General features: G+C 27.1%; 1 protein-coding gene across 1 annotated transcript; it reads left to right on the top strand.

Annotated features, from left to right (window-relative positions):
* Positions 1 to 11,793: 11,793 nt before the first annotated feature.
* Positions 11,794 to 16,080, top strand: LOC119681275. Its single transcript, XM_038094425.1, has 2 exons — positions 11,794 to 11,809; positions 15,557 to 16,080. The coding sequence occupies exons 1-2, from the start codon at positions 11,794 to 11,796 to the stop codon at positions 16,078 to 16,080; spliced, it is 540 nt and encodes a 179-aa protein (XP_037950353.1).
* The last annotated feature ends 166 nt before the right edge of the window (positions 16,081 to 16,246 follow it).

Below are 16,246 nucleotides of genomic sequence, written 5' to 3'. Positions count from 1 at the left end.
CTTATATATATAATTTTATTTTTAATATATGTAATAAATATAAATTATTTCCAACAGCAATTAGAAACAGTAGGTAATCATTAATAAAACGGTTTATAATTTTATTATAAAAATTTTTTCTTATATTACCAAAAATTCATAATTATTTGATTTTAGCCCACGTTTTTTAGGTTTTTGTTTTTTTATTTAATATTCATTTGTTTCATTTAAACAACCAACTCATAAATATAATATATATTTAAAACATTTCTCACTTTCGAATTAATAACGTCAGTATTCTTTGGAGTATAACAACTTAATCCTCTTAGAATAAAACGATTTGTACTTTTCTTATAGAATTATCATATATATGTATGTTTATATATATAAATATGATAATAAATATAAATTGGTTATATATAATTTTATTCTATATATATTTTCTAAAATACGAACTTATATTTCTTTAAAAATTTTTATTTTATGTTAAATATAGTATGATGGTCAACAACATTCCATTTTTAGTGCAATGAAACCAAAAATTTAAAGTTGTATTTGAATTTCATTAAAAATATATATTTGTAATGCAAATTTATAAATAAAAAAACTAGTTCGAATTCAAATTGATAGCAGCATCCCTAATAACCAATGAAGCGAATCTACAAAGCGGTACACTGCCACTTTCACTAAGAAATATGTGAAAATATTTATTGGGATTGCTTCACTTGCAGTTTTCTATTGAGACTTTTATCTGAGATATTGTTTACATTAAAAGGTCATTAATCTGAAATTAAAATAAAATCTATTACTAATGCATCTTTAAACTATAAACATAAAGTGATCGGTTGGATTAGTTTGGTAGAGTGCAAAAACTCGAAATCTGTTTAACAATAAAGTTCAATGATGCTCGAACAAATTCGGTGCATTTCTTGCTCTTTATACAATAAAATAAAAGAAATACTATTAAAGTTTATTTTAATAAACAGTATTTATTAAAATCTACGTAAAAAAATTTGACTTGCATAATATCTTCCTTATTAGCATTCTTGGAAATTTAAAATTATAATAGTATTATGGGTAATTAAGTAATTTTGCAAAACAAATTTTTTTGTTAAAAGTATTTAATTAAAAATAAAATTATTCTTAAATACAAAAGCTTTAAAAAATTACAATTCTTTATAATTAATAATTAAATTTATGTGTTATTGATCGGTCAGGTTAAAACAAGAATTAAATATACTTCTATTAATACGTATTAGAAAAGCAATTTAGTACACTTTGAAATAACTCCCGTCTTGCTAAACTACACATTAGCCAAAGTTTTTTGAAGTCATAGGAACAATTGTTAAAATGTTTTTTCCCTGTAGCTGAGGGTATCGATTGTAAAATCATGGTTGATTGTTTGGGTAAATGATCTCGATTATAAAACCATGGTTGATTGTTTGGTTAAATGGTCTCGAAGTGTGATATGGTTCATTATCGTGTTGCAAATACTAAGATTGGTCAGACCATAATATGGAACTCTTTTTGCGGATAAGTTTTGGTAAATATTGCTTAATGCGCTGGAACAGTACTTCTTCTTTTAGAAACGAAAACTCGCGTATTTTTAATTAAAAATTTTACTTAATTCCTGATTTATAGTAATATATACAATATTGATATCTCTATAAAAATTTACTTTATATAAACTGCCTTTCTATGCTTATTATGTTAAATGTACGATTTATAATAAATGATAATGATTTTAGTCTCATATGGAGGATGTTATAAAGGTTTATGACTATGTCTACTGCCTTGTGAACTAACTTCAAAATCAATGAAATATATTTTTTGTATAGGATGTTTTTTTAGCTGTATAAGATCTATTGATATCGGTAACTATAGTTTGACAGCTGAGAATATCAAACCAACATTTCTGTTCAGTGAGGTTTGCTAATTCGTCATAACAGAAGAAAAACGCTTCAAATGTGAAAAAAATATATCTGTTCGCAAAGTTCATAGAGCACTTTATCAAGGAATTGTGTTTATTGATTAAGCTCATTTCTGGTTAAATGGCAACGTCAATAAGCAAAATTGTCGTATATATAGCGAAGATAATCTTCAAACCGTTAACGAATCATCATTACATCCATTAAAGTTGACTGTTTGGTATGGTTTACACGCTGTTAGCGCGCCTAACAATTGATTTATCAATTCCAAATTTATTGGAAAAAATAGTCAAAAATTAGACTGATCGAATGGACCATGTATGTCGTGGTCGCGGCAGACTTTTGCCGGAAATCATATTCAAAAAATAAATGCTATGAAATTATCTACCAGATTAGAATGAAAAAAATTTTATTCCAACAGTATTTATGTCTTGTATTATTATTTTAAGTTCTCATACAGCTAAAAAAACAACCCATAAATTAATTAGGATTAAAATAATTTCTATTAAATAAGATAATTAAACTATTTACAAGATATTCTATCTTACAAGTAAAGTGAATTAAATTTTTTATCACTTTAGCTAGGTAACCTTAATACGTAATAATATCAATATTTAAGTGTTTTAAAAGTGATCATAAAAGAGTTTGAGTATAATCTAATTCTAATATATGAAGTGTTCGATTCAAATGCTCGAATTCGAATATAATTGGACTATTCGATGATAGCAACATCGTCAATATTATACGTTTGATACAAAAAAGTCTAAGAAGGGTATATTAGGTTAAAGATTTTTGTAACGCATTGAGGAAAAAGTCGTAGATCCCATAAAGTATATATACCTATTCTTAACCCTCTCGAGCTGAGTTATTTAGCACTGTCCATATGTCTATTTTATCCCAAACTGATCTGTTCAAATGAAACTTTGCGCATATATTTTTCAAGAGCAAACTTCAATCCTTTGTCACATTATCCTAAATCAATCTACTATATTATAGTTGCCATATACACTGAACAATTGCATATGAGTTTTCTCCGTTTTGCTATGTATTATATTGTTCGTTTTTAGGCTCTTTAGGACCAATCCAGCTATTGATATTACCATTGATTCTGCTCGGGCGGTACTTTTACTTTGGTTGAGATGCAGTTTAAATATTTTAATTATGGGGTATTGTAATATCAGTACTGTTATTATGTATTTTCATCAAGTATCGTTCAGTCTGTAATTACATCTCTGTTACAGAATACTTTAACTATTAAATTTTCATATTTTGGGAGTATAAAGTGTTTATACACACTAAGAGCTATTTTAGATATTAAGACATGCAATTGTACAAATTTTAATGTATTCGTCTACAGGTAAGGAGTTGCATAGTGTTCAACATTGCCAGCATCTATCATCTATATATAGTTTTTAAATTTAACTTTAAATTGATATTTTTGAATTGGTTTCATCAATTGTTTTCTGAATACTACTTACCTTTCTTTAGTCAAAATTGAATATTGTTAAAATTAAAAATTTTATCTGTAAAAAATCTTTCCTTCTTTATCCAAGATAAAATTGATTAAATATCTGAATATATTTATTAAGATATTTATTTTGATGCCTAATAATTGATATTCAAACCATATTTTGCATATTCATTCATAAAAAATGCATACTCGTACTTTTTCAATAATCATAACTCTATTAACATTGAATATTATTTTTAGATAAAGCTTTATTGGAATGCATTTTTGTATATAAAGTTTTTTTTTAAATGATATGCACTTTATATCGGATGTCAAAATCATGACTGTTAACATTGAAATTCACTATGAGTAGCCTTCAGTAGTTAAAATTCAAGTTATAGCTTGTTGATCACGGATTCATTTTAAGATCAATACAGAATTGATATAGTTTATTTATCTTAAAGTTAAGTTGTGTACATTAATTTATACTGCACTTCAAATCAATTTTTAAGAGATTAAGTTACATAAACGAAAAAATTTATAATCAACTACAAACATTTCTCAACAAAGTAATTTATGAAAATAATTTTAAATTTCATATGATTTGATTTTTAATTCAACCCATTTTGAAAGCACTTATGCCTACTGAATGAACTGCTGATATGCACTAAAATTAAAAGTGAATTATTTTTAGAAAAGGTTGAAATTATACCTCGAACGAAGTATGAGGAGTTACCACCCAAATGATTGTTTGCCAGCAATTAATGAAACAATAGTTGCTGCAATAAGCCGTCTGCCACATCTACAGCCAGCTTTGGCAGCATCATCATTATGCCTTCCAAGAGCCTTAAGTACTTATTCGTATTTTTGTAATTATCGGGCTCATTTCGATTTAAATGCACATTTGTAAGCCAGAGTAAGTAACTTGCATTGTTTGCGGTTCTTTTAATTGACCTCTTTTCACTCAAGCGGAGCAATCATACGCACTCGCAATTGCATAGTCGAGAGATAGATTGATAGTTAGATAGATGTTAAGGCGTAAGCCTAGTTATTTTACTTGAATATTAAAGATATTTCGTTATTTCAAGGTATTTATGTTTTCCATAAATAAAAATCTAAGTAAAAAATCATCAATTGTATTTTTTTATGTGTAGAATATGTTTAAACGATTTTTTATTATCGTTAAGAGCATTTTTTTAACATTTAAATGCAATTAAAGTGATTAATACATTTTAATTGCTCAGATTTAGAATTAAAAATATTTTATTTGCATATTCAATATATTATTCACCTGCCTTTCAATATTTTGATGTGATTACATTTAAAGCTATTTTTAATTGAAGCTATGTTATTCACACAACCAAACTAATGTAAACAGTAGAATTCAAAATATCTGATTTAAGATTTTCCAAGCTTAAGATATCAAATAATTATTTATAAACAAATTTTTATAATAACCGACCAAGCATTATGAATATTTTGCTTGTATACAATTTACGTGGTGGCTTATTATACATGGTCCATTTTGTGCTTCTAAAGTTAGACGTTCATAAAGCACACCTATGATTAAGATATATTAATAAAATTTTTGTTTTAATATAATGCTGCAACCTTGCCAGCGATTAAGTGTGAAATATAACATCATTCAATTATTCTCCACAAGACATCTTGTGTATTAGATCATGTTGAGGTAATTTTCAAAGACTCTTCGGCTCTTGGCTGGTAATAGTTTTTGTGTAAGCCCCTAAAAGAGGCCTATGGTGCTAAATCACATATTCTTGAAAGTTAATTCACATTACCAAAACCTAAAATAATACGTCCGTAAGATGTCACGTGCAACAAACCAAAAACAAGACGAGTTGTGCAACTTATGGTATCGTCCTGTTGAATCGAATATACCTTCCTTATCCATTTTTTTAGGTTTACGCAAAAAAAAAAAATAAACTCCAGTGACGGTTTGATGTGTCACATTTTAGCCATTTTCAACAAAATATTGGTATATCACTTCTTCAGACCAAATTTTATTACACACAGCACAGAGAAACTTGCTTGTATCATACCGCCCCCTACAGTATTCGATTTTAATGTTACAATTCATTTTAGGAAAATTTTATACTGATTGATTTACTGCAGTTCAAATTGATATGTAATAAAAAATGGTACATATCGCACCTTATAGTTTCAAAAATAGTTCAACTATATACCATAGAAATGGTATATATAGTATATATATGGTTAAAGTAATAAAAATAACGAATATGAACAAGTTACTTAAAGAAGATTATGTATGAGTAGAAAAATTAATTGTAAATCAAAAAAACAGCATATGGCTTGCAATTTAAAACTTTTTTTAAGTTATAAACTGAACTCGATGTATATAAGTTAAAGCTGCTTGAATACCTAGAAGGGTTGATCGGAACTAGGTCTTTTGTATAGACGAGAAGGTTGCGATTCAAGCTCAATTTTTAAGTAGATTATAAAACTTTTTGATAGTTCCACTAAGTTAGTTTCATCACATGTCATAGTATAATGGCTTTCACTATAATTTAGTTATTAGCTTTTTCTCGAAGATTTTATGGTTTAATAAGAATAAAAAATAGGCAATACACAAAAAATAACAACGTGTTAATTCCTATCCGAAGAAACTTTGAGGGCATCAAAATTCACAATAGATATCTCCAATTGGTAGTTCTATTAGCAATCATCCTCTTAACTTGATTAACCGTTCACAAGTTAGAACTCTTAAAAATAAGAGTGTCCAGAAATTATAACTTGATTCTGCCTTGTATTAAATGCTCTAAAATTAGAACTTCACGTTTTAAATGTTGAAAACATGTATACCTTAATAAAATTGTGCAATAGGAGTAAATTGTTTTTTAGTAAGCACATGATCAAACTTTTGGTTTTACGTAATGACAACGTTATATCAAAAGTTAATCCAAACAAAGATCACGGGTCACTATATTCAAAAGGTGGATTTGTTGTAATAATGTTAACTGTATATTGTAAAATATTATAAAAATAATGTAAAAATTTATGTTAATAATTTTTTAAACTTTTTTTACGAAAGATAATCCAAAAATGTTGTATGCTGTACAGGTCATCTGTATACATCGTCATGACATCAACAATAGGTCTGTTTCAGGAGGTACTCGTTGTTAAAACTCGCTCTTTACACAGATTTTCATAGAAGAAATTTCTGTAAAATCTGGTGAGAACACCAGTGCCGCACAAATAAACAATACAAAAATTTAAATTCAAACCAAAACAGCTGTTTCACACATCACACAAATTTTAATTGAAATCAAATGTACGAGTAAAGTCTGTATAGCATTTTCAAATTTCGACAGGGATGTTACGCTCTCTCAGATGCTCTCATTTACTCGAAAATTTGCTGGTGGAACCACGGTTGCCACTTGAAAATTTTTTTCTGTACCAAAATTGGTTTAAAAAGGTACCATTTCTGTAAAAAAAGGTCCAAAATTTTTTTGGACCTTTTTGTTTTCTCCTTCTGTGTTTTTCATAGTGTTATAAATGAACAAAATATAAAATAGTGCAAAGTTGCATTTATAAAAAAAATTAATTGGAAATATCCACAATAAAGTTGGGTCGTCAAAAATGTACCATTTTTTGAACATGAGTACCAAACGAAAAAAATAAAAAAAAAATGTACCAATTTTGGTACTAAAGTACCATAAGTGGCAACCGTGGTGGAACGTCCTTTGTGTATACACAGTATTACTCAAAGGTTACTACTTGAGCTACTCGTTCGAACGACCTAAAATTAGAAGAAGTCTGTGGTATTAATGTTGTCAATAGTTAAGTTTATTTTATTGTCCCATTCTTTACCAATAAATTTATTAAAAAATACCTTATAGTTTATCATAATAATAATGTATTTACAGTCCTAAAACTGTTTTAATGATTGCTAATATAATTAAAACGTTAGTTCTTATTTTTAATAAAGCATTCATGTGTGAATATTAAGAGTTTTAATTAATATAACAAATAGTTTAAGGAAGGAAGTTGTATAGTATGCTATATTTACCTTATAGTTTATCATAATAATAATGTATTTACAGTCCTAAAACTGTTTTAATGATTGCTAATATAATTAAAACGTTAGTTCCTATTTTTATTAAAGCATTCATGTGTGAATCTTAAGAGTTTTAATTAATATAACAAATAGTTTAAGGAAGGAAGTTGTATAGTATTGCTATATTTAGAACCATTCCAAATGTTAGATTCTTTTATAGCTACAAATTAACGTATTATCATATTAGCAAATATCAATTTCGAAAAAGTTAATATCATAAAATTGTATTATGATTTAATTGGTTTAATTAAGTTTATAACTGTATACATTTTGCTATGAAAAATTTACGTAATTATTACTGACAAACAGTCGTAGTAATTAACGTTTTTAGAGTTGTTTTTTTTCTTAGATTTTAGTTTAAACTTCACATCGCAATATTATTATTATTTGAACATTTTGCAATGAGAGGAAATGGGTTTACCGTAGATAAGTATTGGCAGTTGTCGTTTTAAATCGATGTCATATCTTAAGTTTGATGCCTGTGGTGATATGGGAGGCATGCAATTAATGTCATTTTTAGATCACGTTTACCATCTGGCGTTTACACGCTTCTACTGTGAAAGATAAAAAAAATGTATAAGAAATATTCTGGTAATCGTGATACTTATTTACATTGAATACTGAAACGGTATTCGATAAACAATGCAAAAATGTTGCAAGAATCAAAATGATTTATTGTGCCTAAGTCATTAGCAAGCATTTGAAATCGTTTAAACAAATTTACACTACTACCGCACTGACCAACAGATTTCCTGTGCTAATTAAGAGCACAGTCCAAACCACAATACAATATAACAATGAGTTGTAAATCTTTAATTTGCGGTGGGCAAAAAAAGTAACTGCAAAAAAAATGTTTAAGCAGATCTCTGACCACAAAACTCCAACAAAATAATCTGTAAAAATCACTTTAATGTTTATATTAGAATCTGTGAAGGCATTGAGAATGATTTATAAGTTATTGTAAGGCAATTATTTTAAACAAAATTCTTTAAACAGTAAGCATTTTGCTGTTACAAAATGTTAAGCTACGAATTTATTCTCTTAAAATTTTTTTAAATTATTTTAAATATAAATTAACAAAATGAAAAGGAAATCATAAAAAATTGAAATTTATTGCAAAATGTGATTTGCGTTTAACTCATTAAACTGTTTTTATTATTAGCAACTAAAAGCGTTTTCAAGGGTTTTCAATTCAAGGTAAAAACTCACTCCGTAGATTGCTGCTAACAAGATGCAAATATTTAGCTTAAATTGTGGTTTTATATACTCGTATTTTGCCAGTTATATGTGCATAATGTGATCGATTTTTAATGTCTTTTTATTAAATTTTATATGTTTTACTTATATTCATTAATTACTATTCACTTCGTTTATAGTGTGCAGAGCCACAACTCATTTTCGAGTATATACATTTGTAGGTTTGTATAAACCGATGCTAACATCGGTAAATAAAAATAGGTGTTTTGGCAAATATTTACTTTTATTGTTTGTCTTACAAGCCGAATTTATGAGGTCCACAAACAAATTATTTTAATTTAATTAGTTTTGCTCTGACACCTGTAACGACTCTTATGATTTGTTAGGTATTTTTATCATTTCAAGTTTGTTATAAAATATTAAAATTATTTAAAAATATCTTGTATATATAAAATATATTTAAAAGAGCAATTTAATTTAAAAATAAATTTAAATTATTTAATATTTTTTTAAATTATTAATTTAATAATATAAATAAAAATATGACAACATAAATTATTGTTGTTAAAAGCATCAACACTAGTTCACTTCGTTATGCTCACTCACTAACGAATATATCTGGATAAGATCCCTTGGAATGATGACAAAATACGGGAGATCCCTAGGTAAAAACACAACCATTGTGCTACCTAAAATATATGGGAACGATTGGTGTATTTACTTCAGTGGTAAATATAATTACAGAAAGCAAAGATAAGCTATTTTAACTGACAGTAAGGCACTTTTATCTTATAATGTCGCATTGAAACAGTGTTTAAATAAGCTAAATAAGCTGCAGTGTCTAAATAAGCTGAACATAATTGCCAAGACAAGCAAGCAAGCATTGTATGAGTTCCGAAGTATATAGGTATTGAAGATAATTAAAAGTCAAACGACCTTGCAAAGCAGGAACTTATTTTTAGACCCGGGAAAGAGTAGATCTGAGAAAAGGCCAAGTGGTTGTAGGGAATAATTAGGTAACGACTATATAATTATGAAGGTGAATCATTTGTATAAGTACTCAGGTATAATCCCTAAATATAATATAGCTAGACTTCACTATAGCGAATGTGCATCGGCTCAGAAATTTTATTTATTGGAAATGAAATTCGTTATATAGAAATATTGATTTTAGAAATTTTTATTTTCTAAATAAAACAAAAAAGCTATGCCTTTCTTTTATAAAAGTTTCTTATTAAGAAGTTGGATTATATGTTACAAAAAATTTTGAAGGAAATGTTAGGTGATATAAAAAAGTACCGGATGTTTTTTGTCACTAGATGTTATTGGTACTCATATATCTTGCAACACTAATTCGATTATGTCAAACAAGCACATTTCTGAAAAGTGACATTATCCCGTCACTTTTATTATCATCCACTGCTCACAACTCAACTGCGTGAACGAAGCAATCAAGGGAAAGTGCCTAGAATTGATCTATAGAAAATGAATTTTGTTCTATCATGACAATACCAGAGCGCACTGAGATGACTGGGAACAAATTGACGGAGCTTAATTAGGAAGTTTTGATACATCCATCGTATAGCTCGGATCTTATATTGTCTGACTACTATCTGTTTCGGTGTTCCGAAAATTTTCTGAACGGTAGAAAATTGGTCAGCTGAAAATCACAGCCAAGTTTTTCGCCACTCAATCACATAACTCCTACATCAAAATATATATGAAGCTACCAAAAAAATGGCAACAGGTCATAGATAAATGCCCAATATATACTTAATTAGAATTAATTTTTATTTGAAAATTTCTAAAAAGAAACCGTCGGTACTTTTTATATCACCTAATATGAAGTATAATTATGTTGGTGATATTTTTATTTAACATCAGTTCAGTGTTGTTGATTATTTATTTACAATCATAAGTTAGTTATCAAAATAACCTGCTCTGTGGAAGTATCCATAAATTTTGGGAATAAAAATCTCCCAAAAAAATTGTAATATTTTAGACGGACTCGAATAGCAAAGAAGAGCTAAGAACAAAAATTTATTTAATTTATTGAAATTTGGCTGACCAAACAACGCTGTTTCCGGTATTGCCAAGTACTTATCAGTGGTCTTAATAAATATTCGAATTTCTTAATTAGTTTATAGTCCGTATATAATTTGTTTGGACTGCAAGTGTCAGGCTAGAACTCCTCCCTGTCAAATTAAAAGCTATTCGAATCCCTCTAACTTTTAAATAGTTTCTTTTTGTCGTTAAAACGCGTAACTCTCGGCAAGAAAAAATTAACGTTATATGGTATGGTTTATATTTTTTTATAATTATATTGTATCGTACTTGTATTTTTAAATGTTTACAGTAGCCTCAATTAGTATGAATAAATAAAACTAATAACAGTAATAATGCACAGCTAATAAGCGTTGACTTTAATATAAGACTACAATAAAAAATAAGAAACTAAATAAATTTATTTTAAAAATTAAAGCTATTTTAAAAACGTAGTCGATTTCTGCTTTCATGGTCAATTATATCTAGTTAACTTTTTAAGGCATATTTTAATCATTACATTATAAAAATTGAAGTGAATTTGTAAGTAATATATTTATAAAGTCAAAAACGTTGTTAACACCTACGATATTATTTCTATTGTGTAAGAAATACTTACGAAAAGTTTTACTTGAAGTATGGAAAAAAGTTTACAAAGCAATTAACTTGGCAAACGCAGAGATAAGATTATCTTTTCGCTCAGTAACTGACAAAAATGTTTGTATAAAATTGCTTTTTAAAACACAAAGTAGCTTAAAGATAGATACAAAAAATTTTTAACAAACAAATTTACATACAAATAATGGACTATTATGTGCCTTGTCTACAAATAAAGGCTTTATAAATTATGAAATTTTCATAATATCTATAAATGCAGTGTGTTAACAGCTCAATTCGAGAAATGTAAACAAATTTCTGAGAATATCAAATGCATAATTAAAATCAAATAAAGTTATTATGAGTTAAAGCTGAAAATGAAGGAGAATAAAAGACTGAAGTGACATATGTCATTTGATTTGAATGACTTTTAAGATGTTTTGAGTTTATCAGTAACGAAATCACAGCAAAATAAAAATCATTGCAAGCAAAATGCTTGAAAGATGGTCAATGAGTTAAGTTAGTAGTTGGTCGGTGTTCATTATGGACTCCTACCTAAAAATGTAGTGCCGCTTGAAATCGGCAGTCATTGCTGCTGTTATTTATCTGTAGTTAGTTGAATCACCTTAATATTTAAATGTCACAGCACTTGATATATGTTTTTGAGATGAGTTTTAATTGTTTTTATTTTACCACAAAACATTTGTTTTAAACAATCTGCAATTGTCTTCATTGACTACTAAAAATCAGCTGAAATCTTGGTTCTCCATATTTGTGTCAAGGGTAGAAAGTTAATTAAATTTTTTTTTATATTTTTTATTAAAGTATAAATGTAAAATATTTGATTTGTAACATTGTAACTAAATAAATGTTCATACAAAAAATACGAAAAAACTGTTAAGATAAATGTTGTTTAATAGTTAAAGAAATTTATTTTTAAATTTTATTTTTGTTATGTTTTATATACTCGTATATACAATATATCTGTTACTGTTAAACCTCCAAATTGAAGAGTAAGGGTACACACTATACACAATAAATATTATTTCGAATTTTTATTTAAAAATTGTATAAAAATTTTGTATCGCGATATTTATATTATTGCTATTTTGTTTACATGGTTTTTTTAGGTTTACTTTATAAAGTGCTTATGATAATACCTCTTTCCACTTTTACACTTATTTGTTAAAGCCATTAAGACTCGTTAACAATACTTTTTGGATTCATGATGATAATACTTAACTGAATCTCGTAATGGTAGCCAGTAAGGTTGTAATAAAAACAAAGTTGCAAAATATTTTTGTTTACATATGCAAAATAAAACGATATTGAATTCATATAAGATTTAATTGATGATACGTAGTAGTGTAAATATATACATATTTATAAAATTGAATAAAAAAGTAGTTTAATATTTGAGAATCCATTTAGTAAACTTAAATTTTAAAGGTTAAAATATATTTCTTGGAGTTATCCCATATGGTAGAATAATCGGAGTAGTGGGGTATAGCTTTATGGAAATGCAATTTTTCAATTAGTTAGAGGTAATAAACTAAAAATCTATATAAAAGAATAATCTGGCACTACAACTTAAGTTAACTATAGCATGCTCAAGTTATTTATGTCTAGAAATTGTGCCATAATCTCTAAGCTGCAGTTGTGCAAGATTATGGTCTTGTCAATATTCACGTATGGGTGTGAAACTTATATGTTCAGTAAAAATATCTTCAATATTGTTATAATAATCAACAATAGTTGTTAATATGTTACTATTATTACAGTTAATTGTTACAATTAATTTACTAAGTATCACTTTCTTGTATGTATACGCACGCTCGATCTTTCAAGTTGTGTTGCCAGATCCGCGTGTTTTCTATTTTCAGTGCTGCCATAACAAATATAGTCTATCAAGGCTCTTTAAATCCAGAAATTTTGTTATAATCTTTAAACTATTGCTATATAATATTATAATATCGCCAGTATTGACATGTAGATCCGAAGCTTGTGTGTGTAGCAGAAAGTAATTTGACTCGTTTAAGAAAAAAGTTTTTCATAAAATTGTTGGCCATAATGATTCTATAGGGGCTTTAATCACATGATATACACAATCTATGTAGAAATATACTAACAAAAATACAACTTGGTAAGCTATAGTAAGCGGAGTTCTTAGTTTGATGAACAAAAATAGCTTTTTAAATTTGATAGTACATTTAATAGTAGACGGTAACGAGATAAAGTTTATCTGAGCTGTAAAGGTCACGTAGTTTAGGCCACTCGAAATTTAAAAGCTGTTAAAGTTTGTGAAGATAGATTTCAAAACCAAATTCCGGTTATAGTGCGGATAATCTTACTTGGACACAATGGGCATATCAAAAGGAGCTAAAAACCACAATTTCTGTTTTCAATTAATAATGGAAAGATATTGCTTCCTTTTCCTTTATAAATTCACCTCAAATGCTAGAGGACTGTTTTCAAAAAAATCTTCGCGTTTTGCAGTTAGTTGTCTCTTGTAGTTATTAGATAGATTATTAACTAGATTATTATTATTATATAGATTAGATTACTAGATTATTCTAAATCTTATCCCAAACTACTTCTTTTATGTTCATATTCATTATGACTCTTTTTCGATTTTGAATTTAAACGATTTAAACGAAGAATTTAAACGATTTTGATTTTGTTCACTTTCTAAAATTATAAAATGTTAAATATACGTATAAAATTAGATTAAATTACTATATGTATTAATGCGTTTCATATAGTTTTAGTTTTCTTTTGGAAGAATGATTCATTTTGAGCAGGATAAACTTGTTTAAAAGAAACTGATTTATTCTGGTTTTAGATATTAAAGTTGCACAAATTTATTGGACTAAAATAATTAAATAAATTCATCAAAGTGAATGCTTATATGTTAACATTAATTGCTAATTTTATTAGTTTCTTTTAATTTATTTATATGGCAATGTATAATTTTTATTAAATTTTAATTTTTGAAAAATCTAAAGAATCATTTAATAATACAAATGGTTCAAGTTTTTAGTTTATACTTTTTCAAATTTATATTTGACGTCATAATAGTTTGCACAATAATCAAGAAATTTAGAAAAGGATTATATAAAATAAAAAAATTTATATTAGTATCAAAAGTTCAATGCCACTGCTTAATATTATTTTTATTGATTTCGTCATTCGAGATCCAGTTTCACCAATAATAGATGTTCATTTTAGTTATAATTTCGTTTATATTTGTGCTTTTATTTTCATTTCGTAACAACATGTGTTCTCTATTTTAAGTAATCTGCTTTTACAATTAAAAATGTTTCTTCAAGTTAATAACTTTTTATTTTCTTTAACATCAACAATCATGATTTGTTAAGTTTTTATTACATTTTATAAATATTTTTTATCAGATTCTTCTTCCACGGTTTGACCATTTATTGAGTATTTAGATTTGCTACACAATTTTCCTCCATTTCTTAGTACATGTTGCTGATGTTATCTAGTCGGGTATTTGCAATGTATTTAAGCCCTTTTCAACTCCATCGATCCATCTCTTTCTTAGTCGCCTTCTCTTGTTTATTGCTAGCAATTCCATCGATTAATGCCTTTTTTAGTCAGTCGCCTTCTCTTGTTCATTGCTAGCATTTCACCTGCGAGTACTATTTGTTGGTTTCTTGCAATAGATCCTCCGATTATGTACCCCAGTCATCGTAATTTTTGATTTTTCTTAAAACGTTGTTATTCTGTCTCTAAAATATACCAAGTCTACCTATCTTTCTGTTCCCATATTTTACTCATATTTCATTACCACAGTCTAGTGGTTGCAGTACAATCTTACACATTCTTATCTCGGTATTTCTAATTAGGATTTTTAGTGGATCATAATGGATCATAAAATTAATAAATTACAAGAAAAATCTGTATTGATTGCAGAATCAACCACTTTGAATTGTGTTCTATAACGAAAAAAAACCGATCAAATTATATTATGATGTGATAAATTTTAAATAATTTAATTTTTTAATTTTTATTTTTTTTCCTTTTCATTGAAAATAATTTTATTTAATTAAAATAAATCTTATCATCATTTATCATTATTTATTGAACATACATAATTTTTGAACTTGAATTGAAAGTTAATTTTTAAAGTTAAATTTCCTCATAATCAACCTCTTTTCTGATATTCTATACTATGTTATTTTAGATTTATTCTACAATATTTTTTTAGTCACAGTTGTAAATTTTTTTATTATTTTTATGTTTTAGGAACAAATTATCAATTGGATCAGTCTGAATTGGCACGTCAAAATCAAATAACACAACAAATACTTGCAAACTATTTGGAACGTAAATTATTTGGTGGTAGTAGAGCTGGAAATCAAAAAATACCAACGATCGATGAAATTCTACCAAAACCAACACAAAGACCGAAACCACGAGGTTTTGCCTCTTCAAGTTTACAAAATTTGAAACGAGGCACAAATGCAAACCGAAATCGTTTCGGTGCATATAATAAAAATCAAAAATATCGCTTCCGTGGTAGTGCACTACAAAAAAAGAAAGAAGAAGAACCTATTGAAGAAGAACCAGAAGAGCAACCAAGAGATCAACCAGAAGATGACATTGAAGAGAATATAAATAGTAAAATTCCTAATGATGAAATTGAAAATGAAGCTGAATCATTACAGAGCGTAGAATCAGAACAATATGATCGTTATTATAGTGACATATTTAGTCGTGATCCGCATGAGAATGAAATCGACAGCGGTAAGTTCAATAATTCAAATTAAATTATTTTAAATAAATTTAGAAAATGAAAAGAAGATAAAAATTAATTGCTAATTCATTAATTAATTTTAATGACAAACAAAGCGTGCTATATTGTCACAGATTAAAACTATTTATCTGTTCACTATCATTAATAATTTTTGTAGAACTATGAAGGCTTCTTTAAAC

Source organism: Teleopsis dalmanni, chromosome 1 (genome assembly GCF_002237135.1).
Source record: "Teleopsis dalmanni isolate 2A chromosome 1, ASM223713v2, whole genome shotgun sequence".
Classification (NCBI taxonomy): Eukaryota; Metazoa; Arthropoda; class Insecta; order Diptera; family Diopsidae; genus Teleopsis; species Teleopsis dalmanni.
This window is presented reverse-complemented; position numbering and strand designations above follow the sequence as displayed.